Here is a 23,739-nt window from a genome sequence, read left to right on the forward strand (position 1 = left end):
ATCGCTAAATAACTTGGGGACAAAGAGGAACTGACGAAATAAACAACCGCCAAGTTAATCTCCCACAGTTGTCGTTTTCTTTCGTGGTGTCTCAAACTAGTGAAATATTTTCGGACCGGAACGACCGGAAAGTGGGTAAAAGTTTTGGACCGCAAAGGGTTAAGAGCATAGACTACTTATTTGGACAAAAAAAATTTTGAGTGCAGTTGGCCTTTAAGTGCGGTATTGTTTATAACAAATGAATTTTGCTTACCATGTAGCTGCTGCAATGCAGGTGCAGTAAGTTCGAACATAACCTAAAATCAACGTCAAGAACAGCGCTCTCTTGCTGTGAATAGAGTTCTCCTATATGCAGAGCTATCTCATGCAGGCTATGCCAGCATGTGCTCGTTTATTGCGCTGAGTCCTACTCTGGAGACCCAAGAATGCGTCTTTTATTCACTCTCTGCAGCAGTGGCCATTTTCAGTACCAGACAACACCACTTTTTCACACAGTGGAGCACTTGAGGCTTTGGCCTTCAAAACAAAACAAAACTGTGCCCCCTTTTCCCCCTTTCCAAAAGGCACCTACAGAATGGAAATTTGGACTTTTCCAAACAACATGAACATCTTTTTAGCAATGAACAGCTGGCTATGGCTCAGTTGTTGGTGTTAAATAATGCAGAGCACTGCCTGCTAGTTTAAACTTTCTGCCGGCCATGCACGACTACAGTAAACCCTCGTTACAATAGACGCTCAACAGACCCGGGAAACGTGTCTCTTGTAACCAAGGTGTCGCGTAAGCAATGTTGCTCACACGAGGAACACAGGAAAACCGACCAACTGTCTTCATTCAAATGTCTCTTATAAACAAGGGTCTGTTGTAACAGTGTCTCTTGTAATGAGGTTTTGCTGTACTCACATTAATTTCAAATCGGGGCCCTTGTTTTGATGCACGTGGCCTGCAGCGATTTCTTCAGCCCTGCATACTAAAGAACGCTGGCTGAAACAGCGTGCACGAGATTACGACTGTAGTTGGCTGAACTTCCCAAACGCCATGAAGCATTGCCAGAGCTGTGAGGCTTGTCGAAGCCGAGGCGTGCACAAAGTGAACCTTCGATGCAAAGTCTGTTTCCCCCTCGCGGAAGCAGATGATGCGGGGAGAAATGTAGTGCGTGTGTGTTCTTCACCCGGTCCATTGGTTGACTCTTCCCAGCTTTGGCCTAACCAGCGCTGAATGAATCCGGTGAAGCGAAGAACGGCCTAGAGAGGATGCGCTCGTTGGGCCAGCAACTGCGATATCTGCGAGACCTGCAGGTACAGTGTACTAGGAGACAGAGGTGCGTCGTTCGGGGCCGATTAGGGGGCTCTCTTTTGCGATGAAAATTTCTCCTGAGGCTGGCGGCCGCTGCTTACCGGTGAATTTCGGAAGTTTTGTTTGTTAAATTGTTAAATTAATCCTCATTCATTGCCCTAAACAGTCTTATTTCTTCACTTCATGACATAAAGTTTCATAAAAACCCTTATACAGTCTACTCCACCTATAACAATATCCAAGTGCCAAGGAAATCCCATCGTTATAACCGATATATGTTATAAGCGGGTTGCGAAATAAAAAGACGGAACAGAGCTCAAAACATTTTATTTGCATTCCAGCAAGGTCGTACTGCTACTAATTTGCGGAAAAGAAGCCGCAGTCGGTCACCTTTGTTTGCCGCATGTGAAGCTAGCACAAATCTTTTCAAGAGCATCTATAGGTGCTTCACCAAGCTGAGGTAAATGTCCTTGGCGGAAACAAAGTCCCCGAGGGACTGTGTCACGCATTGAGCCTCCTACGAAGACACTGCCTGAGTAGGCTGCGCAATCATGCCATTAGAGTCGTCACTGTTGCACTTTTGGTGCACAATATAACCGGATTTCATCGTTATATCTGATATCGTGGCATTGGAGCCTTGTAATAAGCGGTTTATTTTACCATAGAAAGAATACAAAAGTTGACGGTGCCTAAGCTGTTCATCGTTATATCCGATCTATTGTTATAAACGGTACCGTTATAAGTGGACTCGACTGAATAACTGTTAAACTTGATTTACAAACCTGTAGGTGGCACTGGCCGCAACAGGAGTTCTATGGGGAACGCCTGCGCTCCATACAATTTTTTCGTCGCAAAGGGGACCCCCGCTCTTTATTTGTTTCCCCCCCCACCACACACCTTTACCTTTTAATACACTGTACACCAGGTATACACAGCGGGGCCACGCTGCTGCGGAAGACGTACCCGCGGTGCGTCCCAGGACGGCCCAGGTGGAGGCGTCCGGCACCAGCTCGTACATCAGCGCCGAGGGCCCTGTGCTGCCGGTGCCGCTGCTCTCGTGCAGCTGGCAGATGTGCACGTGCAGGCTGCACGCGCAGTCCGTTCGGCAGAACTCGGCCCCCGACAGCGGCTCCACCCGCGCCCGCACACTGTACAGCGTCTGCAGATAGGGGAGAGGGAGATCACGGGGTTGATGAGACGGTGTGCATCATGACCGGGTGTCTGCAATGCACGCTGCTGCTACGGGCTTTACTTTGCAGGCATACCCTGTTTGTACAGCACGCGTTCCCAAGGAGTCAACTGAAATGTCATTGGACTCAAACTCAGTGTGGGACTGAACTCGGCTGTTGGACAGCCATGCCTATACGAGAGAATACATGCTGTGTACCACAAAAATAAAAAAAAAAAATTGTGGGCCATCGCCACTCACGTGAAACCTGGGGAGGGACGAAACGTGCAGTGTATAAGTGCATTCTTGGCGCCTTGGCGTTTTTGCCAACAGAGATGAAACCGTTGGGGGGTACAGCTATACAGCTTTGCTGTAAAAGTCTCTTGTCTTCGAAGCACGAAGCTCTGTAGCATGAGCCGTAAACAAGTGTCCCAGTGTTTTTTTAGTACGTGTTACGTTCTAGTGCGAGGCATAAACGAGTGTACCAGTGTTTTAGTACCGTGACTACAAGAGATGCACGACGATTACGACGACAGGAGACACCATCAGCCCCAGCCCCCAAGGGGCTTCGCCCCTAATTCAAATTTAAATTAGGGGTTTAATGCGCCGAAGCTACACTTTGGCTATGAGGTGCGCTGTAGTGGAGGGCTCCCTTAGATTAATTAGGACCACCCCTGGGGATGTTTAACACCGAATGTACCGAAATCTCGACACACAAGGGGCGTTTTCGCGTTTCCATCTCCATCTGAGAAGCACCAAACACAACCAGGAATCGAACTCGTGTCCTAGCGCTCAGCAGAACAACCCCTTACCCTCTTGGCCACCGCAGCAGGTGTACGACACAAATCATGGTGACTAACATGGAGACTGATGTTGCAGCATTTTTTACGACCACTACGCTTTCCCTGCGAAGCGGAGTGAAATTAAAAGCTCAGATATTTTTCAAAACAACCGGTAGAAAATTGTACCCAGTGACGTAACCTCCCAATTTATTCCTCGTTCAATGCACGCATTAAGTTGCCCATACGGTTTAATCATGTTTCTGTGCATTTAGGCCTCCTGCCTCCACCCTTGGTGCAATTCTATTTCGCTTGCCTGCATGTTTGGGTGGCCCAAACAGCTGTCTGAAGGTCATTGGGGTTTGAATGGAGCATCTGGAACCCAGCTCTCCAAGTGACCGCTGTAGGGGCAGCACACACTGATGCTATGCTTTTAGATTAGAGTGCGAGTCTTCTCCCTCAACGACAACACGCGACTGCACTCATATAGGATTCATCCTCAGAAAAAGGAATTGGGGTCTTTTGTGCCACTACAACATCCTTTGGTACCACAACATGCCACACCTGACCTGGTGGCAGCAGTACCAGCGGTACCAGGCCACCTTGGAAGGCATGTACAGCCACAATTGCAAACACCTAGCTTTTTTTTTTTTTTTTCCCCCGCTCCTACCCTCTCCTTAGCAGAAGGTACTGCATTCCTGTGGGCTGTAGTGACCGCACACCGGAACCTGACAGAAAAACCAAATGCTAACTTGGTGCACACCATTGACAACTTAGCATGCACAGTCAAGTAGTCAAGTGCTTAACCCGCCTTTCAGATTTTAAAAATTTCAGCTTTTAAAAATCTGTTGCCATTTTCTTTGCAAAATAAACCCTCCCCCCAAATTTATGTCGAACTTTCTGAAAAAAAAAAGTGGCCTCATTATGCGACTAAATACGGTATATATACTGAGCTTCGAATACAGGGCGGCACATGACTTTAAGACTACAAATTTTGGAGAAAAAAAAAAAAAAAAACTCGCCTTATATTTGAATAAATATGGTAGTCATCTCTTGAAAAGGTATTTTTTTTGTTTGTTTCCATACAGTTGGGTAAAAAGCAGCAAACATCAAAGAGACCGTTTCGGGTAACAATAGATCAGCACGCAGGACACACACGCACAAAAGCCGGTGCAGTTTTCACGCACACCATGCTACAGATATGTAATCAGAGGCCACGATATGGCCCAAAGGCATCGCTCCACGGCGTGTTACTACCAATTGGAGCTCGGCTGCTGAAAGCGATGAAACTTGCTTGCATGCGAGTAAGCAAGGACGCGCATGCGCGCCGCGTTGGTCTCGACAGCAGGCGGCGTGCCTCCACAGTGCACAGATGCAGTTTTTCCCACGCGATCGCGTGTTCCGGAATATTGTGTCCCCGACTGTGCATGAAAATGAGCCCACAAAGTGATGCGCACGTTGTGTAGGTAATGCGTACGGTGCAGGCTCTAAAGTGTTAACTGGACTCTGCACATTTTCATTATTTAAATCAATCAAATCAAAATACATCCCTGTGAGTTTGTAATGTGAAAATCAGAAGCTGGATAAAGACCCCTAAGCATGTAGAGGACGGAAACTGTGCGTCTAGAGTGGAGGAGTGGGTGAACTGCACACATCGAGTGAACTGCTCATGTACAGAGAACTGAGCAAGCTGTACACATCTACAGAACTGTACAGACAAAGTGAGCACTGAACACTATGCATCAAGCAGAATGAATCAACAAAAAAATTGTGTAGGTATTCATGAAGAAAGAAAGAAACAAACTTGTAAAGGGGTGACCATTACAATGAAGGTGACCTGGTGTTGGTGAAAAAGTTACTGCCATTAATCATTCAAGAGGTTCACTAGATAGCAGGAACAAATGAAGACGCAAACGACTCAATTCAGCACGGCACCAATGTCACAAGTAATGGTAGATTTGAGTAAGGGGATAGCCAGCTGTGCCAATGGTGGTGGTGCCACTAAGGTGAGACATTGGTTATAAAATCTACCGAAGAACCCCACAGCCCTGCACAACCGACCAGGTAAGTTATGCATGAACACGGTGAAAGGTCACCTGGTTTATGAAGCACAATACTGGCTACTGACAATACACTTGGAGACTCAGATGTGAAATGACATCCCCACTGCTTCAAATTAATGCACCTTCATCACTCAGGCGAGAGCCGCAGGGCAGTGGCCTCAAATGTAGGGGAGAGCAAAGAATCAAGTCAATGGCGGCATGCCTCTGCTCGAGAGGGCGCCTTTCCCACAAGCCCACCTTGATTTCAGCGATGAGCCTGCCAAGTGATGCGAAATGAAGTTCGGGAGCTCGAAGTGTGGAAATTGGAACATTCTTCATTTGTTTCGGAGCGAGCTTCTAACCAGGATGCTTTTTCACTGAACAATACAGCGGGAATTGTAATGCTGCCCTGGTTGCGCAAGTAAACCGGTCACCACACAAAAGGTGGCTACCTACAGCACACGTGAGGCCCTCCCTTGCTTCCTCTTGCACTTCACTTGCCTAGCAACCCCACTACTACAGGTTGCCAGTTCAAGCCTTCTTACTTTGGGCATAGGCATAGACGTCATGAGGTTGTGTGACGGCATGTAATAAACAACAGTGCCTGACGGCCAGGGTTGCCAGGTCCTCAGAACAAAAAGTAGCTATGAAATTGCCCGAAGTAGCCAGAAAGTCGCCACCTTGAACTCAACGTTTGAAAAGCCAGAAAAAATGCCATTTTTAACAAAGCGATGGTAGTAATTTCTCTTCGATAAACTGCATAGAAAAAAAAATGCAGAAATTTTGACAAATAGCGAAACTAGGACACAAATATTATTCATTTGGGTTTGGATCGGAAGAACCGCAGTTTTTCTCCACGGTCTACTTAAAAAAATAAAATATTTAAGATTAAGTAACGCATTCAAATAGTATGAATGATCATAGAACGCGTTTGCCGCACCCTATTTTTCACCTCTTTCGCTGCCTCCTTTCATTCCAGTGCCTATTGTGCACCGTCATACATTTTTACCACCGCCTCTGCAGGGAATCCTGAGCGCCCGTGAGCTGCCTAAACATCCCACTTCACGGCATTGCTTAAAGCCCTCAACATGACTCTTACGGCAGGTGACGAATATTAAAAAAAAAACAACAGAACAAGTTTCACATTGTGCTGATAAGTAGCAGTGTCCTTTGATGTGTCTTGAGTGACACTGACCCCTTGGGCCCTATTCTTGAATTTGCCATACACGTCCCCATTTTTCTTCTTTTATTGGCTTCCAATTTTACCTGAACTCTTCAAAACCACTGAACGACCAAATCAGGCTCTTTTTAACGTAGCGCGTTGGAAGAACCTGGGGAACATAATCTGCAGTGCTTAAAAGAGCCAGAAAATACCATACTAAAATTTCAGTAGCCATGAGCCTCCGGAAGTCACCAGTTTGGCAACACTGCCTGACGGCCGAGAGGAGAGACCCTCCCCTCCCCTCCTGCCCCTCACCTGGTAGGAGTGCAGGCGGAAGAGGTGGGTGAAGCTGTTCTCGGTGCGGTCCGGTCCGTGGGCGTACAGCATGGAGAAGGAGAGGCGCAGCGGCTGGCCCCCCGCGTTGAGCAGCTCCCACAGGAAGCAGGCCGCCTGCTCGGGGCTCACCCGCTGCTCGTTCATAATTTTTCACGTGGGGAAGGGGGGGGGGGGGGAGAGAGAGAGAGAGAGAGAGAGAGAGAGAGAAGAAAGAGAGAGTCAAAGCACTGCTATGACATTGAGTGATTACGGGGACATCTCAAAAGAGAACGGAGAAGGACGGCGAGGAAAACGAGACCCCCACGAGTACAAATAACGTGCGCCTCCCAACGTCTCCCCAAAAGTGTCGGCGGTTGTCAAGAATGACCCTCCTTCTCAGAGACTGTTCCTTTGTTTTGCATTCAGGAAACATTGTGTTTGGGTGACGCAATCTTATCATTCACAAAAAAAATTGTACTTTGTTCCTTCCTCTAAGAACCTTGATTGTGGACACACTTGTAACAGTTGAAATTTCTTCGTTCAGACACGAAGTTCATGCCATACAAACAAACATAATGCACGCAGCCCTTATTCTAAAGCAGAAAGACCAAAGAGCACATATTTCAAGGGTGTGTCCTTTATTATTTGTGCATTCTGTGGGAGTATTATGCGAGCAAATGTAAGCATACAGTCGAGTCCACTTATAACAATATTCAAGAGCCAAGGGAATCCCATCGTTATAAACTTATAATCGATAATTGTATAAGCGGGTTGTGAAATAAAAAGAGAAAGCAGAGCTCGAAACATTTTATTTGCATGCAAGCAAGGTTGTGCCACTACTTATTGGCATAAAAGAAGCCGTAGTCAGTCAGGTTTGTTTACTGCATGTAAAGCTGGCGCACATCTTTTTCAAGAGCATCTGTAGGTGCTTCACCTAGCTGAGCAAAAGGTCCTTGGCGAAATGAAGTCCCTGAGGGACTGTATCATGTGCTGGGCCTCCCGCAAAGACACCACCTGAGTAGGTTGCACAACCGCGTCGTCAGAGTCATAACTTTCCCTGCTGCCCGCCGCAAGTATCCGCACAACGATCGCTTCTGCAGTGAGGCACTTGGACGTTCCGAGAACATTGGCCCCGACATCCCATCCACGGAAAGACGGAAGCAGTTAGGCACCCAGTCAAATTCAAAGCGACGTGCACGTGGCACAACAGGTGAATGCACGAGCGGGCACGGGGACGATGCTAAAGCGGCGACGCCGGGAGGAGTGTTCCGAAGAAAAACTGCTCTTCTCCCATGCTTCCTCGTAAGCGGTGCAGTCGACTTGTTTTCGAGGGGTGGAAGGGATAAGGTGCATCACGGCTCACGGCAGATCACATTTTCGGTGCACGCTGTGACCGGATTCAATCGTTGCATCCAATATCGCGGCACTGGAGCATTGCAATAAGCGGCTTATTTTACCATAGGAAGCATAGAAAAGTTGGCGGTGCCACAGTGGCTCATCGTCATATCCAATCTACTGTTATAAACGGTACTCTTATAAGTGGGCTCGACTCTACATGAGATACCGTATAATGCGGAATATAGGTCGAGATTTTTTACAGAAAAATTTGCCGGAAAGTCACCCCTCGACCTATATTGCAGTCATTTGGCAGTTGTCATCTGGCGACCGGGCAGCCCATCGAGCCCATCCAAACCCCAAAGGCACCATCGCCACCACCATCAATCGGACGCGACGCCATCTTTGTTTTGTTGCTTCTCTCGCTGTCGGCGAGTGTGTACGTGCTATTTTCTTCTTGCTCAAAATGAGTTTAGGCACTTGGTGCCAGTTCACAGCAGCATTTAAAGAAAGGGTGGGGGTTTTCCAAGGCCAATGACGCGTCTGCCTTGCGCCAGTTCGGTATCACCAAGAAGTGTTGCTAGCGGCGTTAGCTGAATGGGCAGCTCTCGGTATGCAACGCTCGGACGACCTCGCTTCATGGGTGCTGCTCTGTGCACCTGTGCTGCTGTACAAAGGGGAAAATTTTGTCCGCTAGCGTCGTGCGATGTCTCTACGAATGGATACCCCAAGATGTTTGCTAACCGCCTGCACAGACTGGCTGTCGCTACGGTCTGCACACGAGTGTCCCATGCTTTGCGCTCGCTTCACAATGACATGGTCTTGCGAGTGTTTAAGAAGTGCTGCATAAGCAATTCCCTGGACTGCACCGATGACGACCTGCTGTGTGGGCGACAGCGAGCCATAAGCAGTCGTCCGACGATACTTCAGACAGTTTTAAATGAGTAATCTGAGACGAAACAAGTTATAGTCTCAATAAAACAATGGTTGGTACCTAATTATTTTTTTTGCATTTTTCGGCTACAAGGTAAGGGGGTCGACCTATATTCCGCCTCGACCTATATTCCGCATTATACGGTAGTTTGCTCTGTGCATGCGACATGTTCCAAGTTCCAACCCATTCGATTTTTGACCGAGTTTGTTGCTTCACTGCTCAATTGCTGAGATGCAGCTGCAGCCGGAGGAGGAGCCACTCACCAGCAGCTGTGAGCTGGAGAAGAGGGGCTTGAGGTAGGCCTGCTCCTGTGCCCCCTCGCCCTCCAGGGCAATGAGGCTGGCGTTGCCGACCGTGAAGGGCTGCGAGGTCAGGCCCTGCACGCTCACCTGCACGTACTTCCTGCAAGGGGGCACGTGAAGGTGACCCACATGGACCAGTTGACCCCACAGTCAACGAGGAACAGCTGTCGGCATACTTTCGCACGTCACCAAACCAAGATGTGAAAGCTCCCTCGCACACACTTGCTCCACCTTGGTGGTTTCCCACGAACTGGTCGACTAGAAAGCTAAGATCGTGCACATAACTGAAGAACAGCGCAAACAGACGAATAGTCACGATTAAGACAGGACATAAGAAGGATGAACGACGACACAGCGCTGAACTCTCAACTGGGTTTTATTAGAAGAAACAGCCACATGGCTTCATATCTTGTCATCTGAGATTATGAAAAGATATCAAGCCACATGAAGACAAGACAAGAAGACAAGATTGCGGAAGGTGAAGACAAGATATGAAGCCACGCGGCTCTTCAGAGTGAAGTATCTATGTGTCGGTTTCTTCTAATAAAACCCAGTTGAGAGTTCAGCGCTGTGTCGTCGTTCATCCTTCTTATGTCCCGTTCCTTTCGCGCTGCTTGTTTGTTATGGTCACTGCCAACCAAGTAGCCCAACTTGCCATCCTTGTGAAGAAAGACTGACTCACAACTGAAAGTGCGGTGTTTCACACTCAGTATAGACGAGTTGTGCTGAAGGGGCAGCAAATGTCAGGGCAGAGACAGAGAAATAGAAAAGGAAGGGGAGTCTGCTGCCAGAACCTTAGGAGAAAAGCTACAGAAATTCTGAGAATTGTCTACCAATAACATAAACATGCTCACACCAACTCTGTTTCCCCAGCCTTACAATTCATGGTGGTGAAGGGACATGCCGACACAGACAGCGTCTTTTCAAGCGAAGCTTGTATTGGCTGACTTGCACTGTCAGTGGCGTTCGCCTAAAACCCCCTTTCTCTCTTCCTCCTCGCCCACAGCTGTCGCTCCTCGTTCGCAGCTGGTGTGCGCGTGCACTAGTGATGCACCAGATCACACCACAATGGCTTTCACCGTCGGCGCAAGCCATTGCATGTCAGTGCAAGCCGTAACATGTGGCCTACGGGACTAGGATGGCCGCCCTTGCCTGTTTTCTTTAATACACTCCTTTACCCTCCCCCAATTTTCAGAAATAAATGTTTACTCCCGCTCTCTCTCTGCTCCTCGAGATTCCCCTCCCTCTCTCCCTCCCTGCATGCAGCCTTGTTTGCACAGGTGGTCAGCAAACTGCCCATACCACTCCAGCAGTAAAGCCACACCTTTGTTCCCAAAGGGTTGAACCTTGTGTACCATGCTTGAGTCTTTGGTCACAAGTTCCTGCTCTAGTGTAGCTCTAGTTACTGCTCTAGTGTAGTGTAGTTTGGAGGTAGTTCCTGCTCTAGTGTAGCTACCTGGGGTTATCCGGACGTCCCGTACAGGTATACATTACTGCACCTAAGTTCACTGTATTCACTGCGTCAGGTTTGATTGTCATGTGCGCATGGCCATAGTTCTTAAGAAGAAGACTTAGACGGATGTAATGCAAACTGTGCCGTCTTTATTGGTAACGAGCAGGTTTTCATCATGGGAGAAGACTGTTATGAGTGTTATGGTGCATAGAAGAAGGCTGCTATGTGCCAGCTACACACATAGCGCATGTGCACCAGCTGCGCGCTATGTGCGGTGCATTACACATCCCAGCTACATTAGCTGCGTCATGGGTAGGCCTCGCTTGGTTCACTCTGCGGCGCATTCCGGTAAAGCTCAGCAAAAGGAAAGGGTTTTATTCTATTCAGCCACTGGTTTTGTTTTTCGATTTTTGCAGAAGGGATCCAGGAGGGATCCACGGCACACATCACAGCCCAGGTGTAGCTTCAAGGTGTTAAACACCGCACTGAATCAATGAACCAGTCCCCTCCCCTTCCTTCTCTGGGTGGGTGCCGCACTCACCGCTGTCCGCAGGTCTGCAGCCGGTGGGTGCAAGCGAAGGGTGCCAGAAAGTGCAGGGCCACCGTCTGGGAGGAGCCCTCGACCACCTCTCCCCCGGGGCCCTCAACGGCGAGGGCCAGCTGGTGGGTGGAGGGGGACGAGGACGGCCCCAGGGGCGCCTGGAGCAGCAGGGAGAAGGCACGCCCGTCCGCCGTCACCCCGGGCTCCCCCACAGGAAGGCGGCACTCGTCGCAGAACGAGTCCGCCGAAGGGGCAGAGGGCTCCGACGGTCCGGGGCTGGGCTGCAACAATTGGGCATTGAAAGGGGCCACCCAAAAAGCAGTGAAAGAAACAAGTAGGACAGGGACAAGACGACGAGGACCACAAGAACAGCGCAGTCCTCGTCATCTTGTCTCTGTGCTTGTCTTGTGTTTTTCTTGTATTATTTGCCATGCTCGATATAGCAAGCTCGTTACTGGCTGGGAACAAAGCCCGACAGATGAGAAAAAAAAAATTCATCCCTGTTGTTAAAGTCCTGGCCTTGATGAAGAATGCCACTCAACCCCCTGCGCCTCAGTGTGAGGTTGGTTGAAGTAGGGTAAGTGATCCCATCAGCACAAGTCCTGGTAGCCAGCATGTGTGCGGGTAGCCATTGAGCAAAAACTTAGTGGCACAGGTTGGTCGCCCATCACATTCTGTTCCCCTTCCCTTCAAGTCTGTCTCTTCTCGGTGCTACATGCCCAGTTTCAGCATGAACCAACCATTCAGGCTGCTGGCTAGATTTCTGAGCTCTCCACTTCACAGGTCAGAGGGAGGAGATAAGTTTTCTGGATTGAGGTGACTCAAGCGAGCCCAATCGAGAGCCTCAAGCACCCACCCTTTACTCTTGGGATTCTCAACTGATCAGTGAAGGTTGATAGGCTTGAAAGCACATCACGTGGCTGGCCCCCCATGTTGGCCCCCCCAACTAGCGGCAGTGGCAGAGCGGTTGACGAGGGGAGCCGATCGTACCCTGAGCAGGAGCCCCCGGGAGGCCTTGAGGTGCAGCCTGTGCTCCGGGGTCAGGGGCAGGCTGCCACTGGTCAGCACCACCTCCAGCTGCTGCCTGACGCCCGCCAGAAGCTCACCTGCGCAGGTGGGCCTGCACTTCAGCATCACTCCCTCCCGCTCGGCTCTCGCACCACGAGTCTCACACGCGAGGGCGAGCAGCTCGACAAGAAGCAGCAAAGCACACATGCACGGCCAAGGAACTTGCTGTACAGTGCTTGTGGCAGGTGCTACCCCTAGGAAACTGAGACTCAGGAGGTATTCCTTGACATTTGTACAAAGTTGTGTTCTTCCCAGCTTGTTAAAAAAGGATGAGGATAAGAAGAGGGAGGAAAACATTTACAGCCCTTCCACAACTGTGAAGATGGAAGACCAGCAAAGCTGCATTGGCAGATGACTACATTATAGCGTTAAGTATGGAGACTTACTATATCGATCAGATAAGGACACGTGCATAACTTCCTTAGGACATTAATTCTAAGTGGTTCCCATATAATAGAACAAGGATTTCACTGTTTCCTGTACCCATACTCTCTCTGTAGACAGCCATGTCCAAAATAGGCAGAAACATTGCGATGCATTACGCAAAAAGAGGATGGTTATATAACAGACAAACTTGCTGCTGCAAAGAAGTTCACAGGGCACATGGAAAAACTTACTCTGGTGGAAACTTCGTTGATGGGGAAAAGGACAGAAAAAAATCACACATCTCCACGCCGTGAACGATGCCGAGGGGGCGAAGCACTGGGACGCAAGTTGTGCATTGCCAGTGTGGTGAGCGTCATCGTCCGTGCGTGCTGGTGCACTCCGAGTTTTAAATGATTTTGAGGTGCAGCAAATGCACTGTAAATGACAAGCGCCACACGAAAGACAATTCGCGTCCCAGTACTTCGCACCCTCGGCATCGTTCACAGCGTCTTTTTCCATGAATTATCGTTTGATAGTTTAGGTTTTTGCTTCATTTTTGCGTTTTGCACCCTTTAAAATTTGCGCTTTTTGCTACTGCAGTTACCGGCACTCTCCCCAGATGGCGCGCGGATGGTACTACAGTGTGCGCCGCTCCCGATAGATGGCGTACAATTCTGTGCGCACGTAATCTAGCCACCATAGCCCCTTGCGCACGGACAACGCCAGACATTGGCACGGACATTGCGAGGTCCTAAAGGGCTTCGCCCTTAAAAGGGAAAAGGGTTGGAAAGGGGTAAAGGGGTGACTTAGTAACACTTGAAGTTTACACACACGCACACACACACACACACGCACACGCACACGCACACACACACACACACACACACACACACACACACACACACACACACACACAAAAACCAAGCAGGTGCCTTTGCTTTAAACCGTGGAAACACTTTAACTTGGGATTTGAGTTTCCACAGGCCAGGCAATTTCTGACACTGTGTACATTTGAAAAACGCTGTTAAAACTACTTTTCAGAACTGTAGGTGCTTCATGCAAGCTGCTCGCTTTCCTTCGGCCAACCTTAAGGGGACAGACAGCCGATTGTTGACAAGTATAAGTTAAGTTAATTTAATTACAAGTCAAGTTAATTGATTGGCAAGTCAAGTTAAGTTAATTGACAAATTTAAGTGCTGCCCAAATAGAAGGGCAGCACTTAAACTAGCTTAACCCAAAACGGTTTCGATGATAGTGCCCGAGAACTTTTTAAATCGGAATTTTTAGATCTGCCAGCCTTGCGTGTGTCCCGCCAATAGGAATGACGGCAGCCACGACAGTAAGCCGTGCAGGAACATACTTTTAACTGCACGCGAGACGAAAAGATGTTTTGAAGAACTTGTCCGCAGCTAAAACAACAATAATGTGCAACCTTTTCCTACTTTTGTATGCGGTTGTTGAATCACACCTTGAAATCAACGGAGTTGTTTGGACACTTCAGTAGTGTCACGTTTAAACACTATATGGCGCCGCCTCGCAAGCTGAATGAATACCATACATTCGATTCACGAATGGAGTTCTTCAAACATAATGTTTGTTCTGTATTTGTATATTCCAATATTTGCACACCCTCATCTATAACCACCAGACTTTACTCGCTGCTCTGTATGCATTCTGCTGGCCTTGCACCATTAAATGCATAATAATGGTCATCACCACAGCCGCTTGTCCTGACCTGCTCCCCAACCATCCTCAAGGCTTTTCAGATGGCCAAGCACAAGTGCCACCGGTCGACAACTGCAATGTCTTCCAAATATTTTCGCGCCTTTAACATGCTGAAGCCACACCTCCACTATGAGGCGCGCTGTAGTGGAGGGCTCCTGATTTATTTCCACCACCTGCAAGGGATCTTCAATGTGCACCCAAATCTCGACAGACAGGCGTTTTTGCTTTCTGCCTCCATCAGAAGAGCAGCCGTTGCGGCTGGGATCGAACCCGCGTCTTAGGGCTCGGCAGCACAACACCTTAGCCACTGAGCCACCGCAGTGGGTCTGCACTGTCTTTACCACACCCCTGCTGTAGCCGTCTCCTAACATGCTCACGTGACTGTCCAAAAAAGGGGAACATGTGCAACGTGAATGGAGGCATGGCAGCGGCCAAAAGGGGAAGTGGGGGTGCTGTGCTTTCGTCTCACCTTGAGGGAAGCGCAGGGCCACCCGGGGGCTGTCGTAGTAGACGGTGAAGGCCGGGGGCCGCTGGGAGGCCCCTCCGGCCCCCCCAGCCCCCGACAAGGTGAGCTGTGCCAGGCTGAGCTGCTCCCAGCGCAGGTCCAGCTGCCGCCCCACATAGTAGCCCACCTGGGACACCTGCACAGGAGAGGGAGGGGGAAGGAGGGGGAGGGGAATGAGGGGAGCTCGACGATGACTGGAACACGGCCACTTGAAGCTGACTGGTGGAACCCACCCACCCACAGAATAGAGCTGTTCAAACGTGATGAACGGAATCAATGATCGGAGGGCAACTGCTGGGTGGGGAAATGACATGGGTGGGTGTGTTAGAGCGGCACTACTATCATGGCAAGGAGATGCATGTGGTGGCTGCGGTGTGCTCCTCAATCCTAGCCCTGTTGTGCCATCCTTCAAGTATCGTCGTTCCTGTTGGTACCCATGCGATACGTCTAGCAGCTGCTGCTTCAAACACAAAGTAACAATCACATGAAAGTGGTATAAATGAAACAGACAAATGGCCAGCCATTACGGAAGGTAAAACCAGGCATATGAGAAGAGGAGATGTTCCACACTAGTGCCTGCCACTTCCACTCTCTAAGCTTAACTCCGATTTGCTGGAATCATCCACAAAGACATTACTCCCAAAAGTATCCTAGAAACCATCTGTAGATGCAATTAAATCGTGAGGCTTGGGGCACTAGTGAGCTGCTTCAGAGGGAGCCATCTTTCTCCACAAGTTCAATGCTCCACCACTATTGCTGAGGGCTTGGGAATTGCCACATCCATGCAAGAGAAATGTACTACAGTCTACGCTTGTTACAGTGGATCCGGCAACAACAGACTTCACTTACAACAGACTGCTTCTGTTGGTTTGTTCGGTCCCCGTGCATTTTAGGTGGAGTCCACTCCGCTCATAACACGCCTGGCTATAGCAGATTATCGGCTACAACAGACTAAATATTAGGCGAAAATTATTTTGACTGAATGTTAATAGCCGTCAAGAACAAGGCCACCGCCAAAAAATACGATTCCAGTGAGATTGAAGAACAGCACTTTTGAATGCGTGAAGTGGCGCACCCGGAGGTTGAATATGCCCTCGTCACAGTTTTTTATGCAACAAAAAATTTAGTTTCAGTGAAGTTCATCATTTATTATTCCAACGCATGCCCCGTTCCTGTTCTGTTCAACGAAAAAGGTAAGGAATGCCTCAAGCAGGGGGATGGTTCCCATCCATTGTGTGAAATTTGCTGCTGGCTGTGTGGAGCCCAACTGGTCTAACCTTCGATTTCAGAGGTGTCCTTCATGAGATTATTTTGCGCCAGCCATTTTACTGACCAGACTGACACCACTAAAAATGCAGACGCTGCCTTTTTTCGTGAGCAGTTTTGGGTAAACCTGCCTCGTCACAAAGAGTTTGAAAAGACCCTGGCTAATTCTGCTGGCCTGGACCGATTTTCATAGCTGGTTAGTAACTGCTCCTAGTTTTATTCCTGCTTTATTTGCTCAACTTAGCGTGCGTCTCTATGTACTCGACCGCAGGTGCTAGGCCTTTTCCAAGTGCCAGTGCTAATTTTCGAAAAGAGCATTAGGAGATTCTTGTCCCCCCCTCCCATGAACACTGCGCAGAGATGCTGCAGGCGAGTAAAAAGAACAAATTGTCGGTAGCATTTATATGCAAAACTGGTCACAGTTCCAACTTTACGCTCATATACCCACCTCCCCATTCAGATGCTGAATACTTCGGATACAGTGGACATTTTTTTCTAGATTAAGAGGGTCTGTTGTGACGGACATGGACTGTATATGCAGAAAACGAAACTACAGCCCCCTCCCTACAGCCCACACAACACAATGTGCTTAAAAATGTATGTAAGGTTTCCAAATAAGATTTATGAATCTATCGTTAGCAGGATAACGACACTCCATGGGTGCGATACGGAAAGAGTTAATTGTTAAATAATCATATCGTACACAGACACCATCCTTTCGAGCCACCATCTTTTGTATTGCATTACGGCTAAGGTTTCTCTCACAAAGGTGGCATCTCATTCCCGTTGCCAGCGCGCTCCCCTCGTTCGAAGGTCACGCTAACCCACACAAAGAAATGCAGGGCCTTGATACCTCAGCCCCCCACATCGCTGTGGGCAAGACTAGCAGTGAAGTTGAGGTTTGAGGAATTTTGGGAAGTACCTGCGCATTTACCGTATTTTTGCGCGTATAACCCGTTCCCACATTTAACCCGCACTCCCACTTTCCGTCGACGAATAAAGAAAATATATATATCCCTGCGTATTGCCCGCATATTTTATACATAAGAAGACCAACCTACCAATAAGATGGACCAAATCTACTACTCGGGCAACATTACACATTTTTTTATGCAAAATAACTTACCTAGCTGACTACGTAACTAGACGACTTGCCAGATACGTTTTTTCAGGTCCGTACACTGTTGAGCTGTGTGTGCAAAATAAGCACTGTCAATGGAATAACAGTGGATTAGCTGCAATTACTGCTGTTGGGGCATCACGGCCCAATGCGCATTGCAGTAAAGCTGCACCAAAGAAACACATATAATCCGCACCTCTACTTCGCCGCTGAAACTTTCACATTTTTGGTGCGGGTTATACGCGCGAAAATACGGTATCATAAAAGCACTGCCCTCCCCTCAGATTGTATGGCGCATCCCCTCCAGCCGAAAATTAGAAAAATCATGCCACTAGTGGCGGTGAGGAGGCTTTGGACACTAACGGACAATGGGTCTGTTAATGAGACACTAGGGTGATGCTACCCCCCCCCCCCCCCCCCCCCCCCGAACAACCCAAGACCATGGACGCACCCACCTCCTGGGAGAGGGTGAACCGGTTGGGCCCCGGGGCCAGGTCGATGTCCTTGAGCTGGAACTGGACGGCGTCTCCGCTGCCTCCCGCCGGGGAGGAGGAGGAGCAGACGAGGGAGGGTGCCGGCGGTGGCGGGCTAGGCAGGTTGGAGCAGAGCAGGCTCACCGAGCCCACCACCCCGGGAGAGGGGGAGGAGCCGCCCCCGCTGCTGCGGTGGTGGCCATGGTGGTGGCCGTGGTGGTGGCCGTGGTGGTGGCCCGGGCTGCCCGTGCTGGCCGTCGGACGGGGGACTAGAACGGCCATGCGGGGACTCCAGCCACCGGGACGCCCGCTCGATGCCAGCCAGCTCCAACGGCCGCCACGGGGGGACTTCTGCAATCGATCGATCGATTGATTGATTGATTGATTGATTGATTGATTGATTGATTGATTGATGGATGGATCGATTGGTTGATTGAGGTTTAACATGCCAACACTACTCAGCAATGAAGTGCGCCATAGTGGAGGGCTCCGGATTAATTTGGACCACATGGGGACCACGTGTGCCAAAATCTCGAGCACACGGGGAAGACTTCTGCAATTGAATGTGCAAGGAAAAAAAAATGAACATTCTCGATTGCTGTCTATTCTCGTGCCACTGGGCTGACCTGGCTGTCAATGCTCAATCATGGATAGCCATATTCACCTCAATTCTGCCTGTACCTCAAGCACTAAATTTTAGGTTTTTCTTGCTTTACTTTTCCCGCACTTTTCTTTTCCACGAGTGCAGTCGATTGTATCCGTTTTCCTTGCTTCACAAAAGGTTGATACGAATCTTAAGAAAATGGCAAATACAGTGAAATCTTCATATAACGAACTTCAGGGGGTCCGTGGAAAACTGCTCGTTATCTTGAAAGGTCATTGTAGAGAAAATCACAAAATTTAAGACAACAAATTACATTCAAATGACTCAAACGTTCCACCTTCACAGCAGTGTGTCCTTGAACTCATTTATTGCAAGAAAATGCACAAGTGATCATGAGACAACGCGCGTTTATTTGAAGTAGCCCGTAGCTCTCTTCTGACGTGCGCAGCACAAACTTTGTAGCACGCCAACTTGAAATGCATTGTCCTGTCAGGCAAAAGTTGGTAGAAGCAGGCCGTTTCGTCAGCATCGAAAACATCAGTCGCCTGTACGACTCCCCCACTTTCTGAAAATTCTCTTTGCGCCTTGTGGCTGCTGTTGCCTCGTCCGCCAGCTTGTCCTCTCCAGACACAGTCTGCCAGGTGATGGCGTTTGTTTCTCTGGCGAAAACGGTGCAGCCAACCAGAAGACGCTTCAAAGCTGGGGACGTCGAGAATCGTCGCGAACTGCCGTGCCTTCTCCCGTACCAGTGGGCCGGACACAGGCACGTTCTGTGCTCTGGGGTCCTTAAACCACGTCGGCACTGCCGAGTCAACCTGCTAGAAGTCGCCAAGTCGCAGTCACTTCCGTGACGACGCAAGCTGACACTCCTGCTGACATTTTATTGTCTTGTCTTTGCTCTTGACAATGGTGGCAATGCGCCTTCTACAGCAAAGCTGTGTACCTCTACCCCCGAACGGTTTCATCTCCGTGGGCAAAAACGCCAAGGCCTAAGATGCCGAGCGCATGTGTCAGGCTAATCAAGCATACAGCACAGAGCTCGGTAGTCGTTTAAAAGGAAAGCACAAAACAAGCATCTAAACCGCATTATGGATGATAAGGTGCCCGTGAACAATGGGACCCCCCACAATGTGTTCCTGGTAAAGATTATATTTGCAGATTATCTTTGAAGGCTAGGCAGGACTAGTGTCACTAAATAGAGCAGTTCTTGCCCAAGACATCGAGCTCCCTGCTGGCTCCCCAACGCTTTCCGCTGCCATGACGCTCGGGCATCTGTTCGGAGCGCACGTCGTGTGTTCAGGTGCCGTGTTTGGTTGTGCAAATTCTCATTTCGCATCTGTATGAAGTCGCTGTGACGCGTGAAGTATGGCCTGCACAAGTAGTCTGCCCTTTGAGGTTGACGTGTCGGACGTTTTTTAGTTTTTTTCATGAAAATGAATGGCACACAGACATCCGCAACTCGCCATCGTTCACCAGGCAGCAACTTGACTGCTACCGTAATTACCCGATTCTAACGCGCCCCCGATTCTAACGCGCACCCGATTTTCCTGGCAGAAAAACCGAAAAAACTTGCACCTCCGATTGTAACGCGCACGGAAATTTGTGAGCAAGAAAAACGAATGCGAGAGAAACGGGCGATTTATTTCTCGAAGTAATCTCACTCATCTCACTCCTCGTCGCTCTCCGCTGACCACAACATCTCGTCATCGGTGCCGTCAAGCGCGTTCGCGATGCCACACTTCATAACGAACGTTCAACCATGATCGATGGGATCGTGGCCCACGCCTCGCACGCCCATCCTGCGAGCTTCTCCAGAGGCGCACGCTTCAGCCGACCGCTCGTTTTGAACGCCTGAGAGCCGCTGCTGCCATTGCTGTTATCAAGCGCGCAAGTGGAACGATTTGACGATTTGTGTGAACGCCGATAGAAAAGCCTAGGCGCCTATGCTTCCTGCGTCCGAAAAATCGTTGCTAAAAGCTTTGGCGTCATCTTGAGATGGCGACGGCGATGGGCGGGACCAAATTTCCGTTGTTTCGGCAGTTTCGGTTTCGTATCCGATTCTAACGCGCATGCGATTTTTCGACCTATTTTTCGGGAGAAAAAGTGCGCGTTAGAATCGGGTAATTACGGTACTTTGGTGGTGGCCCCGCCAGGCTTCTCATTCCATCATTGTTGATGCGACACAGAGCTCCTATCCACCGCTTACGCCACAGGGGCTGAAACCTTTGCAGAGGGGATCAAAAGAAGCACACGCTGCTTTCTTTCACACAGCAGTTTTTGCATCCAAGAGTAGCACAATTATCCGGCATATCTGGATACCTGTGCTGCTGCTGCGATGGCAGCCTGCTCAGACGATATGCCACTCCGCTAACGCTGCGCTTGACGACAGACAATGCACAGCGGTGCGAAAAAAATAATAAAAAAATAAACATGTTGGCCCTCTCTTAAAGCATAGAAAGAAGAGTGCACAACCGTCCGAGCGGCAGTCGCCGGCTTGTTTACTTTGTCCTGAGAGAACGGTGGCTTGGTGGAGTTGAGTGCTCTGGGCTAGAGGGTGGCGCATGCGCAGGTTGCTTCTGGAAAAGGGTGGATTGTTGATTGCAATGCTTCGTGCTGCTTTGCTTGCCGCATCAGCTTGCTTTTTCCCCGCTTCTACTTCGTGAAGAATGTTGTCCACTTTCTCACTCAGCAAGAGCTGTTTCCGCTTCTTTGCCATAGGACGTGATGAAGACATGCCAACTTGAGCGCCGGCAAGTATGCAAAAACAAAATGGATGCGTCTAACGAGTCTTGCCCACTTTGGCTGACAGCCGACGCACAACAGAAAAGAAGCAAGGAAAACCTGATGCGCTGCAGACATCAGCGCCTTGGCCTGGCACTGAAAACGAGGTGGAAAAAAAAAAAAAAAAAGGAAGTTCCATTCTGCATTTTGTTCTTCCCCCATACCTTTTGAGCCCATACCTGAGCCCATACCATTCTGCTTTTTTTTTTTTGTTCTCCTCCGAACACTGTATAAGGTTTTCTGAGCCTATAACCTCCACGCATGCCTCCACCCTCCATGACACCCGTAAAAGCTGAAGTGCTGTCGTCTAAAAAAAAAAAGAGGAGGAAAGAAAACATGGAGTCAAAGGAGCAGCGCTTGATTGTGGGGTTTAACGCGCAGACGCAACGTAGGCGATGAGGCGCGCCGTAGTGGAGGGCTCCGGATTAATTTTGACCACCTGGGGATCTTTATCGTGCGCCGAAATCTCGTACACACGGGCGTTTTTGCTTTTCGCCTCCATCAGAAAAGCGGCCGCCGCGGCCGGGAATCGAACCCGCGACCTCGTGCTCAGCAGCGCAACGCCTTAGCCACTGAAAAGGAGCAGCGCAGCCAGATCCAGTGTAGCGGCAGCATAGAGAAAGAAAGACTTGCGACGGGGCGCAGCCCCAGGTGTGGCTTTTTGAAGTGAGGAGGCCGCCCGCCCTTCATTTCGAATTTTTTTTTCTTTTCCTTCCCACCTACCTTTTTTTCCTCTCCCGCATCGGCTCGCGTTACCCAGCAGAGCAAGCTGCAAGACGTCTGCTTACTGTGCTTTGCCGTGCCGTCTGCTAGTCTACGGCTGCGGTTTCTACGATTGTTTCACTGAAATCTAACAATCTCCGGACTTCAAAATGTGTGTTCGTGGTACTAAGGCATTGTTAACATCGCACGGAACTAAATAAAATGATCGTTATTTTGAATAATTCACTATTCTGGAGTACGTAATAGTGAAATAATTTTACATTAAAAGTATAAGCAGCCAGTGTGGGATTTCTTAAATGTTCATTAATCTGAAAAGTTCGTTAATGCGCTGTTCGTTGTGCGAAGATTTGAGTGTTGGAGGGGAGAAGTAGAGGGAGGAGCACGAGACGCACTAGAGGTACTGACAGTGAGAAGAGGGAGATTTCGGAAAGCTTTGTGACATCCACAACTGGCCTTTTCCACCACCCCTGTGGGACCTCAAGGGCATCACACATGAATGGGGAAGAAAGAGACTCACGGAGGGTGTGGCCACGGGCGGGCCCTCCATCCTCTGCAGGTGCAGGGTGAGGGTGCAGCCTTTGAGGGTGGCCGGCAGGCCGCTGGTCAGGCTCAGCACCAGCTCCACCCGGCTGCCCACCGCCCACCGCTGAGGGGGGACCACCCCTTCCACCCCCACGGAGATGAGGCCCTCCATGGGCAGCACCATGGGGCCGTCCCCTGCAAGGGAAGCACAAACAGGAGGGGGCTCAGGGGGACACCCTGGGGGATACCTGGGGCGTCAAAGCACCAAGGGTTCAAAGCACTGTTGGTGCAGTGCAAAGGACAATCCACCCCCTTGTCTGACGAGGCGATAAGGGGACACAGTGACTTCTTTTAATAAGGAATCCATATTGACAGCCTGATAACCAAACTGACTGACTTTCCTTTACCACCGCGCGCTAATGAAACAGTGCACTAGTGTTTTGCCTTCCCAGCACATAAGAAGACTTAAGTGTTCCAAGAAATTTCTTTCAACTCACCGTTAACATTTAACATGAACCTTTGAGAGTGACAGAAATACTATTTTTGCAGGCAGCTTGAGGGCTAGGTGGATATCACGTGTTATATAAAAAGCACCTTCCAAGTGAGTTATTACATGATTGAAGCGAAGAAACAAAAACACACTTATTCCTAAGTCCCGTCCATCGCGCTGTTTTCTCGCTTCGATCACGTACCAACCAGCCCAAGTGTCGACACTTTTGAGTCGTTAACGGAAGAAGTAGGGGGCGGAAGGAGAGCCAAAGAGGCCCCTCACCCATCTCGCGCAGGTGCTGCATGCGGGGGCGGAGTCCCTCCTCGAAGAGCTGCAGCCGCTCGGCGGGGGGTAGGGCGGGGCAGGCGGCCAGCACGAGGGCGGCGCGCAGGTAGCGCCCCCACTCGCGCGTCTGCGCGTAGCACTCGAGCAGGCGCCGCTGGCCCACCACGGCCAGCCGCTGCCACCCTTCGTCCCCCTGGCTGCGCACCAGCTCCACCAGGAAGGGCACCGCCTTGCCCGGCTCCCCCAGCTGGCTGCACGCAGGGGAAGGGCTTCTAAGCAGTGAAAGAGACCACCTCACGACGCTTTTCGCATCCACTGAAAAGTAGAGATTGCCAACAAACCAGCCAATGTCCCAAACGTCAGTAACAGTATTTGACGTGCCGGTATTTGACGTGCTGTCACGAACGTCTTGTTCATTGCTCCACAAGCCAGTTTGCAGAACGTTTGCAGACTGACACTGATGCGCTGGCGAATTGCCATAAGCAC

At 49.7% G+C, this 23,739-nt stretch overlaps 1 protein-coding gene across 1 annotated transcript in view; it reads right to left on the bottom strand.

Moving 5' to 3' along the window:
• Positions 1-23,739, bottom strand: part of LOC144137596 (trafficking protein particle complex subunit 10-like) — an 87,409-nt gene that overhangs the window by 12,657 nt on the left and 51,013 nt on the right. The window contains exons 12-20 of the mRNA XM_077669529.1: positions 23,251-23,504; positions 22,474-22,673; positions 17,831-18,199; positions 14,954-15,125; positions 12,316-12,431; positions 11,326-11,606; positions 9,293-9,431; positions 6,761-6,913; positions 2,258-2,453 (exon numbers count right to left, since the gene is read on the bottom strand). Coding sequence (XP_077525655.1) covers positions 2,258-2,453; positions 6,761-6,913; positions 9,293-9,431; positions 11,326-11,606; positions 12,316-12,431; positions 14,954-15,125; positions 17,831-18,199; positions 22,474-22,673; positions 23,251-23,504 — 1,880 coding nt within the window. The remainder of the gene's footprint in view (positions 1-2,257; positions 2,454-6,760; positions 6,914-9,292; positions 9,432-11,325; positions 11,607-12,315; positions 12,432-14,953; positions 15,126-17,830; positions 18,200-22,473; positions 22,674-23,250; positions 23,505-23,739) is intronic.

The sequence above is a fragment of the Haemaphysalis longicornis genome, unplaced genomic scaffold (genome assembly GCF_048455015.1).
Source record: "Haemaphysalis longicornis isolate Haplotype H1 unplaced genomic scaffold, Haemaphysalis longicornis Haplotype H1 scaffold_41, whole genome shotgun sequence".
In the NCBI taxonomy this organism is placed as follows: Eukaryota; Metazoa; Arthropoda; class Arachnida; order Ixodida; family Ixodidae; genus Haemaphysalis; species Haemaphysalis longicornis.